This window comes from Agelaius phoeniceus, chromosome 4 (genome assembly GCF_051311805.1).
Source record: "Agelaius phoeniceus isolate bAgePho1 chromosome 4, bAgePho1.hap1, whole genome shotgun sequence".
Taxonomy (NCBI): Eukaryota; Metazoa; Chordata; class Aves; order Passeriformes; family Icteridae; genus Agelaius; species Agelaius phoeniceus.
The window spans coordinates 17,126,332-17,151,864 of NC_135268.1; the positions used below are offsets into that span (position 1 = coordinate 17,126,332).

Genomic DNA, 25,533 nt, shown 5'->3' on the forward strand with positions numbered 1-25,533 from the left:
TGCACCCAAAGTGATGTTTTAGTTTTTCAAAGTTATTTTCCCTCCCCTCACAGCCCTCTGGCTTTTAGATTGATCCTTTCAGAGGCAGAAATTCATAATTCATCTGAAGAACACAGCATCTGTTCCATTGTGAGATCTCTCCCTGTGGCTGGGTCAGCTTTAGCCAGAGGGAAACCACATGGAGCAAGTCCCTCCAGATTTTTCCCTTTCCTCCCATAAAACTACAGAAGAATAATTCATTTCAGGGAGGTGGAAGGGAAGAAAGTGAAGCAGATCCCTGTACTCCCCCACTGCAGGTATGAGAACTTAAATTTCTCACCTGTTTTCATCCAGCTTTCCAGAAAAACAAAACACAAAAACCCAACCAAAACTATTCCTTAGAAGTAGGAATATTATCTTACAGAATGTGTCTTCTATAAAAAAGGGATATTTAAATTATTTACAATTCTATAATTTGTACCTTAGTAACAAACCTGCAATACTAGCTTAACCATCTCAGACTTGTAGTCTAGAAGCTACATTTCTAAAAAACCCACAAAAAATAAACAGGATACTTCAAAAATGCCCAACAACAGAAATTAAAGTACCCCCCACACAACTGCTTGTTTTTCAAGGTATACACCAAGTATTTTCTCATGGTATCACATGAACTCATGCTCTACTTTTTTCAGTAACCAGCCCTTTTACTGTGCTCTTCAAACTTCTGTCAGTATGGAGGAAGAAAGGCTGTGGAAGGAGGGAGCAGGCCACAAGTACTGAGAGGTAGGAACTTCACAAGGAGCTTCTGCATTTGGAAAACTAAAACCAGACACAGGATATAATCCATAGCCCATAATTTGAAAAGATGGAAATTAAGAGTGCCTAATTATTACATATGCCCTAGGAGGATATCATCAGTCTATTGTTACATTCCATGGTGTTCTTTTGGAGGAAATGAGGCCAGCTTTCACAGACATACTAGCCAGCACTTAGAAGTACACTGCATTCCACCTCCTGACAACTGCATACTTAATTTGCTACCTTGCTGGTTTTTACTGCTTACTGTCATCAGAAACTTCTGATGACCAGAGAAACCTTGACCCAGGGTGCAGGTCCAGCCTTGTTCCTGTGCAAACACCAAAACCTTCACATGTGCAGGCTTTCACCCACAAGTGCTGCAGATAGAACATTTGTGTGTCAGATGGAATTTAGAGAAAAAGAGTTGAATGTGTAAGGCAACATCTGGTACCAGCCATTCATCCCACATGTGGAAGCCAGTCACAACCACGTTTTCCAAACTTGTGTGGCACTGAAAGGTTCCCAGATGGAGATGTTACTTGGCTTAGGCTTTCAGCTACACTCAGTCCCTTACAAGGGCTGTTTCCTGTCTATGTGATGGGCAATGTCACATTTTTCAGGCATTTCAGATACAGTTGTAGAGAATGAATTTTGACTGGGCTTCTTGTATACCCCACCTGTGTCAGGCCATGGTAATTCTCAACACAAGGAGACACAGTAATGTTTTACAAAACACAAGGGGTGACAAAAACATGGACAAAAAGGAGTAAAGCCCACATATTCTGCATATCCTTATTATCAAAGGAACAACAGTGCAAGAGCACCCAGACAACTCTGAAACAACAGTGAAATAAACACCAAATACAACAAGAACACTCATAGTGTGGTCAGGATCTTTTCCCCAGTTTTATCCAACAAAATGCTCACATTCAAGACCAACCTCCATGTTCACTCAGCTGCAAAGTTCCAGGTCTGACCATGCTTGGGATTGTTCCCTGTAATGGCACTGCCACACCCTTGTCACCCACCCACTGCTGCTGGCACAGAATTGGGCATTTCCTGTACTTTCTCAGGTGATGGTAAGAAAACCTGGCTGTGAACCTTCCCTTACCACTGTACACAATGGATCTTTTTCCAGTGCTTCTGCTGATTACTCACAGTATGGATTCATCTGGGGCTCTATGGTGCCAACAGATCCTAGGAGAGAATGGATGGCCCCTCATTCAAAGTACACACTGCCAAATCAGGCTCCCCAAAATTGAGGCTCCCACCTTGAGGTAACAGCTCAGACTGCTGTATGTGCCCTTGCCAACATTAAGATATCTCAGTGCTTTCCTAAGAATCTTTTTGAAGATGGTCAATTTCTAGAGAGTTTACTGGTTCAGTATTTTGATTGTAAGCTGCTTTCTATCAGTGTAAGATCAAATTCAACCAAAGATCTACCACTTTATCTGTTCAAACTTGCTCCTGTGACCTGGGGAAATCACAGGGACACCTGAGGCAATGATGTGATTCCTGAAAGACCAAGAGCAACACAGTGGGTCAGAAAATGGAATGGCCCCAGTGCCCAGAGTGTATTCTGAATTAGAGCCATATCAATCATTAGCAGTAGAGTTACAAAGAAACCCCACACCACAATTAAAAGCTACCCCATGAAAGAGTATTTACAGAACTGCTCTCTTAGCACAAGATAAAAACCCAATTCTTGAACTTTTGAGTCTCCAGTGCATGCAGATCAAGGTAGCTTCTTTCTGTGCTGCTTGAGAAAACAGCATGGCCCATTTCCAGCATACAGAGGGATCAAGCTGTGTTTGAGAGGTTTGAAAAGCGTTTGTAGTCAAACCATTGGCTGAATCATGTTCAAAATGAAGCCATGCTTGGATCCAGTTTCTAAACAGTGCTGTTGCCAACACTATGGCCTATGGTGATTTTGACTTGAGGAGACTGGTCCACAAACTGGGAGAAATATCTGATGGGACAGCAGCCATCTTTCAGTCTCCACATGTATATCTGAAAACACTCAGGATTACCAATCCCTAAAGTATCAACAGAAGGCAGAAGTGAAGGGCTCAGAGATGAGACAGACCCTGCTCTCCTGCCAAGAACCAAGTGCTCCAAAAAAATAGTAAAGTGTTACTGCAGCACTGCACACATGCAGTCTCATTCTCCTGCTTTTTCTAAGCTCTGCTCAGTAATCTAAAGGAACAGCAGACCGAGAAGTTCAAAGTTATATTAGGAGAAAGGGGAAGGCAAAGTTATGCAGACCATTTTTCTTTATAGAAAAGAATGTTTTTACATGTTACAGGGACATTGGGGAAAGCTGCAACAGGAAAATCAGAATATGTTTTACAAAAGCAAACTGTGCTCTCCCAGCACATCTAAGCAAGTGACCGCTCCACATAAAGCAAACTCTGAGCAAAGAAAGCCTGTAATATAACTATAGGTCATTTTCTATTTACTGTAGTACACAGCTGTAAGTGGCAGGGTTTTAGCACTGCTATGAGATATCTTAACTCCTGTCTACAATCTGGAGCAAGTGACAGTGTTTACTTCTTCAAAATTAAACTACAGCAGCCTCCTCTGAGCTTTAAAGATTTAGAGTCTCAGATGAGCTGGCAGGATCATGAAGAGAACATACAGAACATTCAATTTATGCCTTAGTGGCAGGATAAAAAGGGGAAATCACAAGCCAATTCTTAAGAAAAATGATCAATCTGCACACAGTAGAATAAAAAAATCTTAACATTCCTTAAAGATGATTGAATCAAATTCCAGACTTTTGGACTGTTTGCAAAATTTGGGGGTTTGTTTGACATTACTTTTGATTACTTCAGTCACAGAAGATCAATTAACAACATACACTGAGGATCATTTTTAACTGCAAGGCATTCATCAGACCTGCACAAAAACTGTACCCATCTTGTCCATTCCCTGCAGTAGACCCACTCAGCTCTGTAACCACATCAAGCCCAGTGGATGTAAGCATTGTCAATTTTACTGGAGCCACTTCTGTGTTTGCAGCAGGCTTTGATCAGGAGGCTGCCTCTCCATCACACCTGCCTCATGAAAAACAGTTCACCACATACCCCAGGGGACACAGCCCTCCCAGCTGAAGGGACTGCAGGTGGGGTGGATGAAACAGGAGCCACCTGTCAGACACCTCAATTAAACTGAACAAAAGTGGGGAACCAGAGCCCTCTGCCTCAGCAGCTCCCAGCATATGAAGACACACAGACACATGACCCAGAGTGGCACAGGGACAGCACCTCCTGGGGATGACAAAAAGCAATTTGCAGAGTTCAAAAAAGCAAGAGAAGTCATCCAGAATATGGAAGTCACTGAGGGAAGCTTAAGAGAAGAGAGAACATCCCCTGAAGGACAACATGGCAAGGGTGTCTCTCTTCACTGAGTTAAGTCAAGGACAGAGAGGGCCAGAGGAAAATACAAGCCATTTTCCCTTCCCTCCTGCACAGAATCACAAATGTATTGAAGAAAATGAACTGTGAGATGATGCATGTAAAAAATGTACTGCTCTACCACTGCTGGTGATGGTAGAGTTATGTTGTATATTTAGGCAAGCATCCAGAAAAAGGTGACTGCCAGTTCATGGCCATGAATCACAAATCTCAGGAGCACAGTAAGAGGCTACAGTGTGCTTCACAGAACCAACCAGCAGCAATTACTAAAGAGAGCACCAAATCACAGCTAACTTCCAAGGTGTCCATCAAAGGTTTAGTGTGGGATAAGGCTAAGGGAAAGTCAAGGAGATAGGCACACCAAGAAAGGTCCATTTCAATTTCAGACACCTCTACACTGATTTGTTGTCTTCAAACAATGATACTCACACCTGTATTGCTTAGAGGCTAAAAAAGACAACTATAGTTGTCCTAAGACAGTACAGGACAATAGCTACAGTAGCAAGAGCAGTGATTTAGCAGCAAATGGCTTTAGCAAAGTAGACAGCAATACCAGGTTAGCAAGCATTAAAAGCTCAGGCTCATGATTATGATACAGGATATGATAAAACATGAATTATTTTTTCCATACCTTCCTAAACCCATACAGGTAAGCATGACTACCTCTCTTAGCCTTCAACAAATCTTTTAAGCATTCACCAGATCCTCCTAAATGATTAAAAAGTCATCTCTGCTCAGGGAGAATTATTTGATTTTACAGCACTCAAAAGCCAAAGCAGAGATTTCAAAACACATTCAGCTCCATGGAATTATTTGTGTCCACATATACTGCTTTCCTCAATACAGATATCCCTGTCTTTTCAGTTACTCCTAACAGAGACTTGTCTTGGCTTTTAAGTAGCATCTTCTGTGTCTAACTCTTGTTCAAGGAGATTAAATGGAGCAAATTATGAGGAAATAAAACCAAATAAGCAACAGGAACTTACCTGGTTACAGAGCTGAAACTGTAGGCTCTGTCCATGTTTTTAGTTCTCAACATTCTCTGTTTTGTGAGAGGTCAGCAAGAAACTCTTTTTCCTTTCATTCTTGTCATTTGCCTTTAAAAGCTTTCTGACTCCAACTATACAAAGCAGGGCAGATCAGAAGGAAGACTTCTTCAAAATGCTCCAAAAATTTTCACAGCAGCCTGAAGCCAGCAGTTGCTTCTTCCCAGGTAAGTTCTGTCCTACCTCCTCTGTTTCTGGCTGTTAGTCTGTTGTGGTTTAGCCCCAGCTGGTAACTAATCACCACTCAGAGACTGCTCCTTCACTCACCCCGGGTGGGATGGAGGAGAAAATTGAAAGGGTGAAAGTAAGAACACTTGTGGCTTGAGATATTGACAATTTAATAAGCAAAGCAAAAGTTGCACACACAAGCAAAGCAAAACAAGGAATTCATTCACCACTTCCCATGAGCAGGCAGGTATTCAGCCATCTCCAGGAAATCTAGGCACCATCACACATAACTGTAACTTGGGAAGACAACTCCATCACTCCAAACACCCCTCCTTTCTTCCTTCCTTCTTCACGTTTTACGTGCTGAGCATGACTCCATATGTCACAGGATAGATGCTGGGTCAGCTGGGGTTGGCTGCCCCAGCTGTGTCCCCTCCCAACTCCTTGTGCACCCCCAGTCTCTTCACAGGTGGGGTGGGAGGCAGAAAAAGCCTTGGATTTGTGCAAACCCTGCTCAGCAGTAAGGAACTGCGTTATCAACACTGTCTCCAGTACAATTCCAGAACAGCCCCATACCAGTACTGTGAAAAAAAATTAACCCAGACAAAAGCACCTGAGAGTCTCAGGTGCTACTCCAATCCACTCATCTCATTTAATGAAGTGCAGCTGAGATATTCTGTGCCCTCATATGAAGGTACACTTTTTCCTTGCACATAGTATCTCCACACCACAAGCAAAAAGCTGGAGAACAGATAATGAAAATATTATATACCCAGCACTTCAACAGTATTATAGAAAAATTGACAACAGAAGGAACTCAGAAAAACTGGGATCCTGCATGTCCCACTTAATTCAGATTACTGCTGAAAGTTTCTGAGGCACTGCAGAGCTACTATTTTCTAATTCTAATCCCTATTTAGGAAAAACAGAGAAGCATTACAGCCCAAAACATAAAAGACAGCAACATTCAAAGCAGCCACAACATAAAACTGTCTTTTCTTACTCCAACGCTTTTTCAAAGTTTATCAAAACTTGCACAGGATCATCCAAATAGGAAAACATCCAAGTAGAAACACTCCTTAAGACTTGCATGATGGATGGTTACAGCACTAATTAAAAAAGAAGTCACTACCTCACAGCTGCATTCCATAAAAAGCAATGAAACTGTTGGGAACAGCTGGGAGTTAATGTAGCAGGGGCTGAAAATATCAAAAACAAAGACAGTGCCTGAGCAGCAAACAGCATTCTTCCACTTTTTGGTCATCTCTAGATTTTATTTATTTTTAAGACTTACATTTGCGCTATGACCACTTCTTTAAGAAAAAGATAAGTCAAACTGATTCTGAAAAGAGACCAAAAAACCTGTTCTTGGAATGTAAAAGCAGCAGGTTCTTCTCAATAGGGAACTTGTACATTATGGATTTTTTCCCCTGAGCAAGGGGAGAACTTTTAATTTTTTAATTAAAAAAATGTATATACTGAGCCAAGCTGTGGAATTAACTTTAACAAAACCACCAAAAAAAAAAAAAAGGAAAAAAGAAGAGAAAAAGGTGGCATTGACTCATACTCCAAAAAGGGCTATCACTCAATTACTCATTACAGAGACAGACAGATGCATTCTGTGTCTGGCTGAACACACACTGAGCTCTGCTGCTCGGCCTCCCCTTGCTCCTGAGTTTAGCAGGGCTACTAACCTGTGCTAATCATTACATCTAAGCTCAGCACATCTTCATTTCTAGTTGTTCCTCCTCCAAGACCACACCTTTATCTGGTTTGTTAAGAGTCTGCTAAGAAGTGGACAAGACAAGGTTTTAATCAAATGTAAGCAGTAACAACAGGTTTTATTCAAAATTTCCAGTAAAGAGGACCCACTAGTTTTGGAATAAAAGTACTTGAAAGTACTACAGCTTACATGAATATAAAAGAGCAAAGAGAAGCAAATAAACCAAGCAGAAAAAAAAAATTAAAAAAATATATATATTTTTTAAAGTTTGAAATAGACCCCCACAGGGATACTGAACTCCTCCAGACAATTAACAGTTACTAGGTTTGGCAAAACAAGATTCTCTCACAAAATTAAAAGCCTACTTTTGTTACATAAACTGTATAAAACTGCTCAATAGTTAAAGAGCACTCTGTACAAATTTGTCTTGAAATACATAGAGCTACAGCCTTCAAACTGCAGTAATTAATAATTTTGTCCTCTTCATGGGTAAAAGAAGCTGCACAATTGCTTTGGGGGAAAAGGAAGAGGCAAAAATAGTCAGAACTAACAAGATGAAGCCACTATGAAAACAAAATGCACAACAAAATTCAGACCTCAGTTTAAACTAACACGCTATGTTTACAATATATTCTACATTTCAGCTGTCATTTTCCCCTCCCACTCCCACCTCCCCCCATTCAAATATTCCTAATTCCTTTATGGTCTAAATCTAATTAATTTCTAAACTTTCAAATACACCGTACATACATTTAGCAAAAGAACATACCTAACATTCTTACAGCAGTATGGTCAGGACACAATTTCAGAGATAGCACACAGTTATTGAGATTAAACCTTATGCTTTCTTTTACTTTGAAAGAGAACAGCAGCCATCAGTGTAGTGTTTCCAAGAAGTACTGAAGAGAGGCTGCAAGGAGCAGACTTGGCCAACATCCACTCTCAGCTCCAGAGGACGTGGGGGGAACCAGTGAGTGCTGAATGTAAGAAAGGAGAACCTTAAGAGTGACGGCTGCAGGAAAATCCTTCGGGAACTCTGTCCAGCACACTGAGTTTGGCTTTGGCTCTGTTGTCCCTCTTGTACTAAGCCCTGTAAATCAACTCCACAACAGTATATTACAATGTAAACTAAAATTCTTTATACCAACAGTATGTCAAAGGGGTTTATTTATCTTTGTTTTCTGAACCCAGCAGTTGGTCACAGAAGTCAAGTGTTTTCATGGCTCTTTTTCAGCTGTTGCCAGCTGAGGGGGAAAAAAAAATAAAAACGTGTGTCTGACTCATACATCTTTCAAGTACATGCAAGGCTCAACTGTTTCCAAAATGCAGGAGTTTGGGACCTTTTAAGACACTGAAGAAATAGGATTATGAGGAGAGCCCATTTGAGTAAGTACTTTATCCAGCCACTGAAGGGGACCATGGAGATGTATCTCTATCCAGCATGGAGTGCTTGTTACATCCTGGCGATGATATTCAGCTCCCCAGCCCTGGAAACAGAATCATAAGTGGGGAAAGAAAAAACAAATCACCTTATATTATAATAATAAATACATGAAAAGTGTGCTTCCTACCAAAATAGCTTTCAACAGTCATTATCAGCAGGGTGGCACAGCACCCATAGGACCCACCAACTATTATCACATTTCAACAAACAAATCAGAAGCTAAAAAAAATCATAAATGTAGAAAAGTATCATTTCAGGTCTCTTGGAATGGAAGTCTTTAAAGACAAAATCTGTAGCAGTGCAGAATTTCCCCATACATCACTGCCAGCTGCCTGAGGTCCCTATAAAGCCTCTGAAAAGGGGGATATTCAAATCTTCTCTGCCAAGACTGAAAATAGAACAAATTGGGTGGAAATGCTGCCAAACAGATCAAAAAATTAAAAGATGAAGTGATAAGACTGATGTGGAAATGGGGGTGAGGCATCTGTCTGACAAGAACCAAAGTATCATTCTCAGGATGGGGATGATAAACTGAGCAGTAAGTCAGAATCATTCCTCCTTGGAGAAAGAGGGTGTGGTCATCCCCCATCAGGCTGTTTCTCTACTTAAGACAGGTTTTGTTTCAGCTCGTACCTGATTCTGTTACAGTAATTACCAAAGATATGAAGAGATATTTAAAAGCATTCAAAATTGTTTTGTAAGTGAACCATTTTTGGGGCAGATCTGAAGAGAAGACGATGACATCTGCAGGTACAGTTTGCTCTGCTCTGTATTAGTTTAATCCCTAATGAAGGGATTTCCCAGCTCCCAGCACAGCTGGCAGCAGCTCTGAACACTGCGCAGTGCAACTTCCAATGCACAAGAGTTCCTGTTTGACTGTTTAGGCAATGGATGCAGAGCTGTAAACAACCTATTTCATTTTAGGAACCCCTGTCTTACATCTGAAAGATCTCATCCTCCCATCATGGAGAGGACTGCAGCATATCACCATCTTCATTTGATTACTTTCATTTAAGGACCAACCCTTTCATATCAGTACCTATGCAGACACTCACACAACAGCCACATCACAAATCCTGACCTTGCATGCCTTCCTAGAATAGAAGGGTATGCATATTATTCTAAATAATGACTGCAGCTCCTAATTTGGGAGTTGTTGGTCAAGATACAGAGGACTTATGTAAAGAAACATCTTCTGTAAGTCACCTCAAGCTTTCCGAGTATGTGGGTCCGATGGTTTTTTGTCCACAAATACTTAATTTCACTAAGAGCTGTCAGACTTAAGGAGCAATTCCATCCTTAAAATTAAACAGCCATTAGTAGGCTGATGAAGGAACTTACTGGACCATTCAAAATCACTGCATTAAAAAAAAATTTACTTTGCTTACAAAATAATCTCAAGCAAATTGCCCACGTACCTTTACAAAACTCATCCGGAGAGTGCACATCTTAGTAAGCTCGTACACTGTCTCAAAGCCATGGTTCACAGACTGAGCCAGGAGCTGAGCAAACTCTTGATTATTGAAAATCTTCAGACTGCAGCCACTGGGGATTTTGCAGACCGTGGTGGGATGGAAGCCGTGATGGTAGTTGCAGTTCCGGCTTTGCACGAAGATGCTGCTGTCGCTCAAACATTCAGCGTACACCTCCCCTCCAACGTAGTACAGATGGACACCTGCGAGGAGAAGGTGGCAAATTCACACTCTGTGTCTGTTTTCATGCTCTGTGTCCACAGAGACAGGTTTCTGTTCAAAGAGATAAACCTTAATTACATATCAGAGTATCATCTATCTTCATTTCTACTTTTCTCTTTCATCAGCAGGCAATCTGAAAGAAGAGTATGCATGTATGTATATATGTATGTATGTATGTATGTATGTATGGGGAATCAACATGTTGTATATTCAACAACACCAAACTAGCAAGCACAGGATTTTTGATGCCTTCCATTGGACAACCTGATCACTTGAACTTTTTCTCATTATATTTAAGTGAAGCAGTAATTGGGAGCAGAAATGCAAGCAGAGAGAGCAGAAACCTGCTGCATCATTTGTAGATACTGAAGAAGCCCCAAGCTCAATTCTCTGGAAAAGTCTTGGGTAATTTGGGTAGCCTGAGTTTTGTCAGCTAGCTTTAATTCCAGAAAGCTAGGTGGGAAAAAAAAGGCCTTTGTATTCCTCAGACCTATCTGCCAAATGAGGGTACACACCAATTTTACAGTCCTCTCCCCATCTAGTGCCTGCTCCTTCACCTTTCATCCACACCAGCAAAGCCCCAAAAAAGTAACATACAGAGAACCTTTGTGTCAGTAGGAGTCAATTCTAAAGGTTTTGAGCAAGCAAGAAAATTTAACTTCTGTGTTTAAAAATTGTTTATTTGCTACTTAAACCTCCCACAATGTCACAAATCACAGAGGTGAACACGGAGAATTAAAAAACTCGACTGCAGTCCAGTAAGAAAGCCTTGACTGTGCTCTGTCATGTAAGATTTTGCCACTAATTGTGTGGGTAGACACATAGTCCCACCTGATCTGCAAAAACATTTATGGCTATGTCTTCAAGTTTGGGATTTACTCGTCCTTTCTCAAAGACTAACAGTTCTACATCACCATTACTTGTACACCTTTACTTATTGAACTGCATCCTTGTCTCTCCCATGCTCTGCTTTGGTACACACGCAGTTAAGTGCTTCAGCAGAACTCTGCCTGCAGCTGGGTTGCTCCTAACAGGAAAAATGAATGAGGTGTTAAATAAATATCCTGATACTTGGGAAGATGGATGGGGAGGAAAAGAAGGAAGAAGTATTAACACTTGAGTGGCAGAACACAGGTGTGGTGCACTACTGAGAGCTGCACAAGTTCTCATGAAAAGAAAAGCTCTCCAGACTGGGGGCTCAGACTTTAGGATCTGACAGTTCTCTTCAGCTTCAGTTTTTTTCTCCTCTTCATGAACTGGCACATCTACCCCACTGCTTAGGCATGCTGAACCCTCAACTGTCTCAGAAAATTTACAGTTTACCAAAAATGTAAATACCTAAAAAATGTGCCTTTTAGGAATGGTGCACTGCAGGGGGCAACCTCGGCTTTGCCTGCCATTTGCATTACAGGTGAGCTCTCAGAAAAGAGGACTGTATTAAATAGTCAGGCATAAAGGTGAAGATTTTCTCTTTTGCTGAGACACAGACACAGAATGGAAGCACAAAATTCCTGCTGAAAGAATCACCAGCCTGTGAAAAATGCATTTGGAATAAACTGTTTTAGCAGGTTATCTCCCAAAATACATGTTAGGATAGCTAATTTATGTTAGAACTAAAGCTAGCTAAAACATTTGGTGCCAAGAACCACAATTTGGATTTCCATATACAGCAATAATCAAGATAAATCAAGACATTTCATTAGACAAACTGCCTTAACCTCTAATTTAGATTTCGATAGCCTTCAGGCAAATAAAAATTGATTAAGGGTAAAAGCTTCCTGTAATTACAAACCAGGTAGGAACAATACTTTGTTTATAAGACTAGGCCAGAAAATTATATGTTTACCAACACAAGCACCTCTCCCACATGCTAGGGAAGAGCAGTTTACTCTTGAGGGAAGTTGGCCTGTCTCAGGAAACATCACCCAGGTTGGCCTGTCTCAGGAAACATCACCCCCACCAGAATGGATGGCCAGATCCCAAGCTCACCTTTGCCAATGGATGGCCAGATCCCAAACTCACCTTTGCCAATGGATGGCCAGATCCCAAGCTCACCTTTGCCAATGGATAGCCAGATCACAAGCTCACCTTTGCCAATGGATGGCCAGATCCCAAGCTCACCTTTGCCAATGTGCCGCCTGGTGTTCTCAATGGTGGAGTTTCGGTTGACGTTGGAGAGCAGCCCCAGGCAGAACCTGTTCTTGTTGTTGGAGGGGTCAGTGAAGCCATCCACCAGGATGCTGGTGGAGGACGCGTGGAACGCCTCCCCGACGCGGTTGTTCAGCTCGTAGTAGACGATGGAGCACCAGTGCTTGGGCTCTTCGTAAGCGACGGCCTGGACATCTGCAAAGCCACAATGGAAACCTTACAGCCCAACAGTGCTGGAACACAGCCTTGAGGAGAAAAGAGCCCTAACCCAGCACATTTGGGCTACATAGAGTAAAATAACTTCAAGACTCAGAAGAGACAAAGGCCGGCACTAGGTATGAACAGAAAAGTATAGGAAACTCATGGGCACATCCCAAGCAGTGCCCCAATATCCTTGCCCCATTTTCTTACAGTGACAGCAGAGAAATGCTGTAACTCTACAACCCAGCTTTCTTTCCTACCCATAGATAGATTTCTACTTCAGTTCATTTTACTAACTAACTACAAGTCACCTGTTTGCTTACTGCAAAGTTGTATAGCAACAGGAAGAAACAGCATCACAGTCTGCATCAAAGACCATCTCTCACTTTACAAAGTACAGCAAGGCAACTTAAATATACAGTCAGCAGATCAATCTTCCAGCATTCAGAACATGACCAAATCTTTTTCCTGGGTTTTTTGGGAGAATGGTAGGACACTTCAAAAAACCCAAGAGAGACTGACGTTTGTCTGCAGAACATGAAGCACAGCCCCAAATAAAAGGAGGTAACTGAGGGGTTGTGGTTGCTTTATGTGTGCCTTCTTTTAAATGAAGGACACTATTTCACTACTAAGACTAGAAAAGTTGGACTTGCTGCTGAAACACCAATTGTGCAGATCCCACTACAGGGCAAAGTGCTAAAATGAAAATCAGACTGGTAATATGGGAAAACTTTTTTTTTCTGGCCAGAGGTTTCCTTCTCCCTTCTTCCTACTGATATCAATCCACTAAGATTAGTGTTCATATTTTCCTCTGTTCACAGATCACACCACTATGAGTTTCTGTTACAAAAACCAAAGTCCTCCTCAAACCAGCAGTACACAGTAGATACAAAAGGTGGCAAATAATCAAGAGCAGGATAACACATCCTACATCACTGTGTCAAAACTTCTGAGTATAGCATTTATTGCTAATAACTTGCTTTAAAATACTGGTAAAAAGCTGATCTTTCCTGATAATCTGGCATTTTTCTATCCCTTCACATCACTGTTGAAAAGGAAAAAAAAAGAAGAAAAAACAGTCTTTAATTATTAGTAAGAGGTTGCTACATTTTTAATTCCCATAAAGATGCCAGCAATTATCAAAGCTGCAGCTTTGCCCCAGTTCTCAAAGTCAGGAAGAAATCTTGCCAGCTGGCCATTCTTACAGAATTAATCATATCTCTCTCACACAGATTTCATACTGACTTCCTCACATTTGCTTTAAGTCATGCAGAGCAGGTGGGTTTAGTCTCTCTATTCCCAGCATGGGCCAACAATGGAAATTACCCAACTTCATTGACAGGATGCAGCTTGTTCAATCAAATCTCTTAAGACTAACAAATCACCATGAAGAACACGCTTCTACAAAGTTTGCAACAAAAAAATGATGCAGTAAGTTCACAGTAAAAACTTTTCTTCTAGAACCTGCAGCAGATTTTTTTTAAGTCATGCTATCACAGCATACATATGTGAATAATAAACATGTGAAGGCACCTAAAAGTTTTTTCTTTTTAATGAAGGGACAGAGAGGAAAATCCATTGTACTAAACTACTAGGAGGGAAAAAATATCAATAGACAATTTGTATTTTGAAAGACTGAATGATAAAGAGCAAGAAGAAAAATGTAAACTCTTTTTTCTTTATCATCTCTCATGTATTAGAAGAATTCTATAATACACATTTTGGAAGAGGGACACACATGCACAAGTCTGCAGTTAGACAGGAAGTTTGATAAATTTATTTTGGGGCAGTAAATTTCTGGCCCAGAATTCCTTCATACTCATACCCTCAAAGTGTAGTCTGTGCGATTAGCAAAAAATGGAAGTGCTACAGACTGAGTTTATCACACATAAAACTCATTCCAAGCAGAGAGTAAATAGGCTAACACAAAAGCCATCCAAATTGTGCTAAGAGGGCAGATACACTTCCTGAAACAAGACATTGAGCTTAGCAACAAAACAAGTACCAAAAAAAAAAAAAAAAACAAAAAAACCAAAAAAACAACAACCCAAAACCCAAAAAAACCCCACCAACACCAAAAAATCCAAAACACACAACAGTTTAGTTGTTCATATGCTTGTGATCTTGATAATCGTTCTGGCACAGCATGCAGCTTGCTGCTCTTTCTTGGCATGGGCCACAAGTGTGCAAGCTGAAGTGTTCTCTGAAGGGCTCATTTCTCACAAGGTGATGATGAATGCACTGAACCCTTTGCTCAGCAGCCACGGCTGCTGCTGCAGCTTTAACAAGCAATGTGTAAAAAGATGTCTGTGTCACAGTACATAAAGCAATAGGCCTTTATTTCATACGGAATTTTAAAGTCTCTAGCAATGCCACACCTCAGGCAGATTACTCTGTGTTCTGCAGCCTCAGAGGAGTTCCTTCCATTCAGAGATTAGTGGAAGTTCCCAATAGAAAACATAAAATGACTTTGGTCTTTGAGTTGGCTGGGAGAAAGAAAGTAATAAACCCCATATATTTTGCATTTTTAAAGAGTCGTAGGATGGATTCCTCTCTTAAATAAATATTTACATTTATAAATAATCTCCAGCTTTACTATTTCATCCCTTACAACAACAAAAGAAAAATTACACGGCCGTTTTTTTTCTTTTCTGCAGACAAGAATTTTCATGAACAACATCCATCCAAAATTAAAGCTCAGTTATTACTCCTAAGTTCTGGAGGTTCCTTACTCTTAAGAAGCGAAGCAGAAAACATGAAGGAGGTGTTCTTACCTCCTCTGTGCACGTCAGGGGGCATTGCAGGTGCCATCATGTTGGTATCCATGGGCTGCGAGGTATCGTGTGTCATCGGATCTTCCGGAGGCAGGTAAGTGGGCGGGGGAGTATCAGCTAAATATAGAAAAGGCAGATACATGAGTGCTTTCCTCTATGCACATCTACATATCCACATAAACAGTTTGAGCCTGGAAATGCTTCCAGCCTGACTCAGCTATAAACTTCCACCCACCAGAAATCTGAAAAAGCAATCATGGACCTCGAATAAGGAAAGCAAAGAATTGCTGTGTATATTAAGCACAACTGCAATAAAAACAAGTCACTTCACCCCCACATAAAGCCACAAAAGAAAGCTCAGCTGTGTTTCCAACCCACAGATCTGCAGGCTGAAAGTGCCACACAAACATCAGGGCACAAAGAGGTCTCAGGGCCCAGCCAGCAGTAGATACTGAATATGTTAGGAGTGAACAGAAGCTTTTCTGTTTCCAACACAATTCTACCAGCAAATTATTTAAACATCCCAGCTATATCCAGGGCCTTATCATTGTCAGTGCAAAGTATTAGCTCTGTTTCCCTAGACTGGGAATAGCAGAAAGTGTTCAGGAACCCAAATCCTACAAAAGTGGCCTTGTGGGTCTGGAATTTCTCTGTCAGTGTTTCTGTCCTGTCCCATTCAGGGCTGCATCACCAGCACAGGAGCTCATGCACAATGCCCACACTCATTAACATATGTTAATGAGTGTCAGCTCTGTTTGGAGTGCCCCAGCCAGCACTGCCCTTCAGCTGCCTATTCCACTCCTGGGAAAGCTTCCCAAAAGATTTCCTACAAGATGCAGGAGGTTGCCAATGTCACCATTCCCCAATAGACCACAGAGGACACTCTCCTCCACATCAATTGCACAGAGTTATATCCAAGAGCTAGAAACCCTTGCCTGATCCCTGCAAGCTTTTGCTGCAAAAGCTGGGATTAGATTACCACTGTGATGTCTCTGCTGCTGCTCATCCCACATTTATTTCCATTACTAAGAGTATGGATTGCAAACTACCACAGCAAATAATCACAGGGGATTCCAAAACTCTGAAAACCAAATTAGCATCAACAAAAGGCAGGAGAATGCTCTGTAAGTTTGGGTTTTTTTTGTTTTTGTGGAGTGGTGGTTCTGTTTGGATTTTTAAATGTATTTTTTAAGAAAACATACGTTCATGAAATTTATTAACTAACTGATTGTTTAGCATGTATTTTTTATTTTAGATCTAATGCTGGCAGGTGCCTGGCTAATTCTCTTTCTTCAACACATCCAGGTGGATGAGAAAGCAGCAGAGAAAGACAGAGATGGCAATAAGGTTGCATTAAAAGCTTAACAAACTGCATTGGATTTTGAGTCTCATGTTTTACTAAGCCTTAAATGCTTGTGTGTGTGCAAACATGATGTTGGTCATGCACAAGATTCCAAGGCCACGGGCAACTAATTAAGCAGTATCTAGGAAGTTTTCAAGGCTAACTGTTTTGCCCCTTTGTTTTTGTATTTTCCAGATGTCAGCCTCTTACCCCATTAGTGCAAGATGGACAACTGTCCAGAGCTAAGCATCAAGGACATCAGTATCCTGACCTCCCCTCTAACTCAATTTCTTCACTGCAGCTGCTGACATTAAGGGCATGTGGACAGAACAGACCTTCAAAGATCAAGTGAACTTCCACAAGCCAGCATTCAGGAAGACCTTGTTAGGTCTTTATCTCTGTTGGAAGAGCCCCAACCACAGCAATCATGTTTAAAAAAAAGAAAAAAGGAAAAAAAAAGACAGCTGGTTTCACAGCAAATTCTCACATATTTTAGAAAAGCCAATACAAACTCTTTCCTTCCTTCCAGCAAATTCGGTAGTTTTCACTCACAAGAGAAAAATTTGCAACAACTAGCAAGAGAAGAAATCTATGGATACTAATTTCATGTAATAGGAAACAGATTTTCACAAATCTGCTGCTTTGTTTACACATACCCTCCCCTCAGACCCTGAAGGAAACAGGCAAGCATCAGTAAGCATTTGTACTGCATCCTTCTCCCAGCATTTAGATCAAGAAATCCACCACAGACCGCTTCTGCAGTATTTTTATCCAGCTGCATGTAAAGAGCAAAAAAAGATAGCTTCACAGAATTTTCTACAGACACCAGTCAACAAAGGAGACCCTTCTCTGGCTGTAGGTAGTAAAACAGCCTGGAGAGTTATTTTAAGGGCCTGTTTTTCAGTTGAAGCTTCTTGGAATTACACCACTATGAGAAGAAATTGTGTATCAAGTAGCAATAATGTGATCACCTTCAGAAATATGCCTTCTGATATGCCTTCTGAACTTCTGATCATAAGCAAGGATGATCTCTAGCACCACCACTTCTGGTGCATTGAACACTACACTTTGTGGGCTAAACTGCTGAACTGGTCCCTAAAGCATTTTGGATCCCCCCACACACCTCACAAGAATTCTGCTGTAATGTTTTAAGTGTGTTTGAAAGAGGCATGATATTAAAGCCTTCGATATTACCAGACAAAGAGATTCTATACACTTTATTACCTTACATCTGTTAGTTTGCTATTAAACACAAGGGTTGGCTGATCATTTGGTGTTATTGAGCAAAAAAGCCCATGGCAGCAGTGATGTCCAAGCACCTTGTCCCTTCTCAAGGGAAGCTGTCCGTGCCTGGCATCTGGAACACCCTGTACACCTGACTGTGCCTGGCATCTGGAACATCTGTACACGCTTCTCAAGGGAAGCTGACTGTACCTGGCATCTGGAAAGGGCTTCCCGGGTCTGAGCTGGCTGGAGAATGTGGGTAGGTGCTGCTGCTGCTCCCAGGTGAGTTGGGGTAGCTGCTGCTGGGCGAGTGGGGGAACGGGTGGCTGCTGGGCTGCTGGAAGGAGTCCGGGAAGGTGGCGTTGTGCGGCATGTGGGGCTCGTTCTGCCCCAGGTTGCGGAACTGCGCCAGGAGGCTGTGCTGGGGGTTGTACTCGCTGTGCCTCGGCACCAGCACCGGAGGAAGAACTGCAAAGGCACAAAGGGAGAAAAGCCACAGCGTTAGAGACTCGGTCCTGAAGGTGTACAGGGGAGAAACCCCCGCATTGTTCCCCCGCCCCGGCATATCCGCAGGTGCCTCAGAAACAAGGTAGCCAAAGCCAGGAGCACATGTCCAAGCAAGAGCTCCTTCCTTCCCTCACATCCGGATAGTGCACAGCTCCAACCCGCAGCTCCCCGGATTGCCAGGTGGGAGCCTGCTTGCACAGAGGGCCAGGGAAGAGGAGCCAAGAACAAACCACAGTTCTGTGTTTCAGTCTCACTCGCACGAAGAGGTGCTGGGAAGAGCCTGACAATGCTGACATGCAGTTCCTCCTGCTGCACTTGTCATTTGACTAATCATCTAATGGCCTGTAACCCAAACCTTTGCTAATAAGAACTTTTTTTTTTTTTCTGAAGACAATACTAATAAGCCTTGAACTCAGTCTGTTCCCAACAGCTGTAATTTTATTTTTAACCTAGACTATGTTCTTACAAGTTTCTATTAAAACAGTTATTAACTCTTCAAGTCAGTTTACAAACTGTGCAATTTAAACAGAATTAGGTAGTTCAAAAAAACCAACTGAGCAGCAATTGAGCTGCAACTATGTGCCACTATGGGATCAGAGAAACATCAGAAAGTACGAGTCTCACCACACTTCTGAAGCCTTCTCAGCTGTGAAACAGAGGTCTCTTTCAAACTGGGAATATGAACATGACACCAGATACACTAAGATAAAAGAATCAATTCTTTTCCAGTTCCTCAGCTTCTGTCTTTGAATGCCTCACAGCAAAGTCCAAGCTAACTGAAGGATTAAAAGCTCTTCTTTCCACAGAAATGTCTGGGTGATGGATAGGAGAGGAGAGACAAGGTCAGGAAGAGGGAGGTCCATGCAAAACATAGTGCAAGAGAAATAAAAAATCAAGTCCTCTTCATGTCGTCTCCCTTTAGAACCTGCATTTCCCAACTCCATGTCTGAGCAGGACTGGAAAACACCCCCCTCAGACAGTCTGCCTTCAAGAGAGGGTGCCAAAAAGCCAACAAAACCCAGGAAAAACAAGCCAAGGCTACCATCGCCTCTCCTTGAGACTCCTGCTCTGGCCTCAACACATGGGCACACAGAAGAGGAACAGGAGCATTTGTAGTCAACAAGCCTACACAGACATAGCTACCATTCAGATTAAGAAAAGTGTTTTGGAGACAGCTGCTTTATTAAAAGCCTGAATTACAAACTAATTGCCCAAAAAAAAAAAAAACAAACCAACATTTTCTTCACATGACAAACAGGTTCTTCCAGGACACTGAGGCATCTTTACTCCTCCAGCACTTTGCTATTACAGAAGCAGCACTAAGGTATTTACTTTACTGTCCTGGAGTCCAAGAGTACCAGGATAAACACTCGACACATAGCCCAGGTCTGAGGTCTAGGTTCATGCTTAAAAGGGATATAAATGAATGTCACACTAAAAACTCACTCTCTATTCCTAAAGTCACAGATTAACTAAAAAGAAAAGAAGTAGGCTTCCCTTGCTCAGATTTTTTTTTTGCATATGCCTAAGAGAGTAATTAAGCTCCCATTTTTGCCTGCTAGTGGCATTAATGCAGGAGCAGTCTGATCCCAGAAATCTTCATTGAACATACACTGAAAAAACCCCAAACCCTCACTACTGAAATTTAGGCTCCCCAAGCAGAAGCAGGTTTTAAGCATTTAATCTGATCTCTCAATTTCTTACAGCAACTTTACTGAGACTCCAAGAGATCTCAAATATTTGAGGCAGATGTCACCCTTAAGTAGATTTGTTTAAATGTCAAAGAACCCAACTCCGCTTTACAAGGCATAGGCAAAGTTCCTAATTATGTGTTTTCTGAAACAAAACACATCCATCTGTCATTCTGTGGAAGTTCTCAATTGCAAAACACCCCAGGAGAAGCTGCATCTCCCCCAGCTGTGCAGACGGTTTCTTGCTCCAACACAACCATTCTGACATGCCACTGGAAAAGGCTATTATAATAAAGTTACTCAGCACTCAGGTGGACATCACAAATCCCCTCATCCTCAACATATCAGAGCCAAGCTCTCTGACTATTAAGGTTTCTCAGAATTAAGCTTGTTCTTTTAAATCAAACAGTCCTTTTGCAGCTAGGTCAAGTACTATTTAATTGTCAGAGTCAACATTTGCTGGGATAATAAATTACCAGTGAAAAAATTAACAATGAGATCATGTGTTAAAATGTATTTTCCCTTTCCTGTCTTTATGATTCTTCCTTACTTTTCTAAGCATTAAAACAACACAGCTTTCCTATCTCTTCCTTTCCTGTGGATGAAGGTCAAACCATTAACTTTTATGGAGTTAATTTGTGCAGAAAGTACATCACCTACCATTCCCATCCCCTACCTCACATTAAACAATGACACACATGACATCAGAGGAAGCCAAATGACTTACAGCATTTTAAAATAGCAGGAGAACAGGATATTTTCTGTATGTTTTCTGTAATTAAATTAATGCAGTGCCAGATTTTCCCAAGGTATATATACATGTTTTCTCCTGTTGGGCAGAACCACTGGCAAAATTTAGAAGGACTTGAGATAAAAACAAGTCTCCTTTTCCCAGGTGTCCTTCATGCAAACCAATGCTTTTTGTCCAACTCCGCCAACCGCAAGTGATTAAACGCCAACTTCTTCAAAATGCACATGGAAAAGGGGGAAAAAGAATACAACTGGTATTGATACAACACAAATAGTCTCAAAAATATCACTGCAGAATTTATATTAAGTGCTGCCCCTAATTCACATCCCCCCTGCATACACAAAACCTTCAGTGAGGAGGAAAAGCCCTGAAAGGCCACATCAGGTAGGACAGAGCCTGCAGTGCTCCAATTAGTCCAACTCCAAGTCACTGCCAGAACCTGATCTCTCTGCAGCTCCCAGCTTCTTTGCAGGGAAGCTGCTCCCAGTGGAGCCACAGAGGAGTTAATTTGAGTGCTGCTCACTCAGGAGTAAAGACATGAGCAGGGACTGGGCCCTTTGGAGCATGGAAGGCTGCCAGGAGCTCAAACCATACAGGGGGACACACACCCTTCTTGCTCCCCTTGCCCCTGTGTGAGGCGCTGAGCTTCTGCTCAGGTTGCAGCCCTCAGCCACATGGAATAACAAATTACTGAGGCTCAGTGCAGCAGGGGAGGAGGCTGATCTCTGCTGCAGCTGCCAGCTCCAGGAAGAGGTATAATTGAAGGGGAGAGAGCATGAGAGAGTTATTCGGTGCTAAGCCAGCACACCTGTTGCTATGAACTAATGAAGCAGTGCACATCTTTGCTGTGCAGATCTCCGCAGGATGTGGCTCTGACCATTTGCAAACACAATTCCTCCCTTCCTCTTCAGTGGAAGGGAATGCTGATACAATAAAAAATTAATTTTCTTTCTTTTTTTTTTAATTTAACATCAGTATCATCAGCATATATTTAAAGGAAACATAATATTGAATACACTGTTGTCTTAAAAAGCTGCTACAACAGATTTGCCAAGTCAAGCTCATTAAAGTTAATGGAGTAGAACCACAAGTCATCCAACAGCTTGATTTCTGTAATTCTTCAAGCACCAGATTAAAAGGTTTTATGTGCTATAGTGTGGCTAAATTTTGCTCCCAAGTTTTTCTATGGATGTGGACCTGCAGCTGAGGACTAGTACCAGGAAGGTTACTAGTAAGGAAGAGGGGGACAAACCCGCAGGAAGCAGGCTGGGTATGCTTGCGGAACTGCAGCTGAGATCCCGTGTCTGTTGAGCCAGCCTGGGAATCGGGGAGCTTGTTTTTACCATGCAAATAAGACCAAGTATGCTTGCACCAAACAAGAGGAGCTATATTAAAGAAATTAGAGCTACAGGGCAATTTAACCCACAGGGCTATTTCATCTAGGAGCCAAGAATGCCAAAAATACAGAAGATAGACCAAAGGCAACCTGGCTTTCAGATAAATGTTCTGACTAACGACGCCAAGGAAGAAATGCTTTTATGAAAATGTAATAGTGGCCCTTTGAAGAAACTAACTGATCTCTACTCTTTTTATCTCCAGCGTGTCACGCTGTTCTTCTTCAGAAAACTAACAGCTGTGCTATCCTAAATAAAGATCTTCTTACTTTTCTTTTTTGTTCTATTTTCACATTCCAGAGATAATGATTTTAGCAAACACAGAAAGTATCCAATTTATGAACATAACTTCTTTAAGTTTCTCTATGAAAAACCTCAAACTAATCCAATCCAAAGGACCTGCTGTACTTTCAAAGAAGCATATTTTCTATCCAGATGGGTTTTGATTACACAAGGCCCAGATGACAGCTAGTTTCCCTCAAGGGCTCATTTTTTCCACACCCTTTGCATGTTATGTGAAAATTTGGGTAGGTATCTCTCTTTCCACGTATGGAAATTGAAAGAGCATGTAAGGAAATACAAGGGGCCACATATAAGAAAGCAGACTTTAATCCACTTTCCTTTCCAAAGTAGATTCTACTTCTTCTGTAAAAAAAAAAAAAAAATAATAAATGAAAAAAGAAAAATATAAGCAATTAAGAACCACGACTTGGTTGACATATGTTCTGTAAAAGGGTTTGTACCACAACAGGGCCCTCGGTGCTAATGAAGACCTGACAACACTATCATTAGACAGAGTGCTTTAATTTCCAAGCATTACACAGCTGCATTTTCATCTGAATTTATGCAAAGCCATGTATGTTTTGCCAGAAAAACAGAACTGCAGGTTGGGAAGGAGGAAAATCCTAAACCAAAAGTTCACGCTATCTGGAAATAAGAAAATCCTGCAAAGACTAAATTGTAACAAAAAGGAAGAGTTAGGAGAAGGAAAAAAAACAAAAGCAACAAACACAGCAGCAGTGTTAAACTAATAAATTTGGACCCTCCTGAAGACTCCCAGCTTCATTTCCTGCCTTTGAGGTCACAGCAGCTGAAGCTGGCTGTGGCATCCTGATGAGCACTCCAGTCCCACGGTGGGAGGTGGGAACAGAGCAGGTACCAACACATGCTCAGCTGGACCTGCTGCTCTCTGCAGCACCAGGGAGTCATTCTGACTGCCAGGCCTTGCCAAGAGCTTGCTTGTAAACAGTAAAACACTGTATAGAGAGAACACTTTTCATGTCATTAGGTTTTCTCATGTTGCCTGAGTAATTCTTGGTTAAAAATATAAAATTAATAAGCATTGTGTCAAAAGGAATCTCTCAGGATCGAACTCCTTAAAGTTCTTCCAATAACCCTTGGCTGTGGTATCTATCACAGCTTTGCTTTGCTGGTTTCTCAAAAGGAGAAATTCCAGTCTTTGAAACTTTCACTCCAAACCTCTGTTCTAGTAATTATAGCTATTCAGCAGTCTGTTTTGGGTGACAAAAAGACAAACTTTCTACTCCAGGAGAAAGCTGACAGCTGTCTTGTTTTCTCAACTCTTAATTTTATTTTGCAGTTCTGGGAGACCCCAAAGCTTGATTTGTCATTTTGCATAGTTACAAATGAAGACTGTATGTTTGGGAAAAAAAAAAAAAAGGCAAAACACTTGTTACTTTACTGACTTTGCTTTTACATCAGACATCTGCTCCAAATGCATTTGACAAGTAATATTAGGACATTTCCTGCATTACAATATTCAGCTAACGTTAGATTTTATTTGCGGATGCTCTGATAAGCTGACATTCTGATTAAACTGACATTTGCCAAGGTCAATCTCAGAATTCAGCACTAATTGTATGCACATTAGTGAGGCAGTCCTTGTAAGCAGATTTGGTGGAGGAGCAGTCACAGTGATAGTGTGTATTAACTCAGACATTTACACAGACCAGAGTTCAAATTACCTGTACCAAAGCCACAGTCACCATCCTACTGAGTAGGTTAAAACTTGGAAGTCTGGTCTTTCAAATCAGAAGAAACATCTGTGTCTGGTTAATTTTGAAGAAAGAAAACACACATAGAATACGACAGAAACATATCTTTCTTGACAACTTTTATCCCTCTACTGCACTTTCTTTTTCTGACATGTGGTGAGGCTAGACAAGGAAAGCCCTGCTGTTAGACCATTCCCTCCTTCCACCTCCTCATTTCAATTCCACTCCCCCAGCTCGGCTCTGGTGGGGAATTTTAGAACTGAATTCTGCAAAGCCAAAATGAAGGAAGTTTTATTCTGCTTGCCAAGCAAACTGACAGTTGCTTTTGCTATTTTGGGGAACCATCCTATAATTGTGCCCACCTGTTGTAGCAATGCTATTTTTAAAGTCACACCCAAGTGCACACATGGCTGCACAGCAAAATTTCTCAGGGATGACACTGTGCTCCCTCACCCCCAGCCTGCAGAGGTGCAGAAATCCTGCTATGGGAATCATACAGGAACAAGGATTTTTGTAGCTTGGTTCTACATATTAACTCTGAAGGGATGCAGCAATTTTGCCCTCCCTTACACCCCAGAAGCAGCTTCCCATTCGCCTTTCCCACTCCTCCCCCTCCTCTCCCCTTCTCCCAGATGCCTTGCACTGCTGGCATTCTCCTCCACCAGGCCTGGATCTGTGGGAGCCTGCAGTAGGTGTGTTGCCTTTCAGAGCCTCACTGAGAGCAAAAAGCAGAGGAGATCAAAGACAAGTATGAAAATAATCATGTTAAAGTCATAGGCAGAGAGTCCACACCAAGAGCAAAAGCAGCATGACACACCTACCACTCTACTCAGAGCCTGGGGACCTGGCCTGCTCTTGGGGCAAAAAGCAGCTGTACATACAGGTAAAATGTTTCTGGCCAGCAACAAGCTTGCTGAAGCAGAAACACACTTTCATGGTTATAATTGAAAGTAACATCACAGTTTTTAGCTGTGAAAATTCAACTGTTATGAGACTCCATTTGTCTGCATTACCAAAAAGCCACCACTGCTTGCCCCCAGTTTGGCTGGAACATTGGCACCATCAGCTTTGTAAAGCCAGCTCTCTGAAGAAGAGAAGCTTAACAGAGGAAAACCATTCAGCCCTTTTTAGCTAAGTTTTATTGGTAATTGCAAAAAAAATGGGGGATAGCCATCTACAGAAACACTGCACCTTCAACCACTTCCACATGTTAAACAT

At 41.6% G+C, this 25,533-nt stretch overlaps 1 protein-coding gene across 4 annotated transcripts in view; it reads right to left on the reverse strand.

Annotated features, from left to right (window-relative positions):
* Positions 1-7,229: 7,229 nt before the first annotated feature.
* Positions 7,230-25,533, reverse strand: part of SMAD1 (SMAD family member 1) — a 43,618-nt gene continuing 25,314 nt past the window's right edge. For all 4 annotated transcript variants that reach the window (XM_077176979.1, XM_077176980.1, XM_077176981.1 and 1 more), the window contains exons 3-7: positions 18,168-18,425; positions 15,392-15,508; positions 12,390-12,611; positions 9,993-10,249; positions 7,230-8,617 (exon numbers count right to left, since the gene is read on the reverse strand). In XM_077176979.1, coding sequence (XP_077033094.1) covers positions 8,474-8,617; positions 9,993-10,249; positions 12,390-12,611; positions 15,392-15,508; positions 18,168-18,425 — 998 coding nt within the window. In that variant the 3' untranslated portion in view covers positions 7,230-8,473. The remainder of the gene's footprint in view (positions 8,618-9,992; positions 10,250-12,389; positions 12,612-15,391; positions 15,509-18,167; positions 18,426-25,533) is intronic.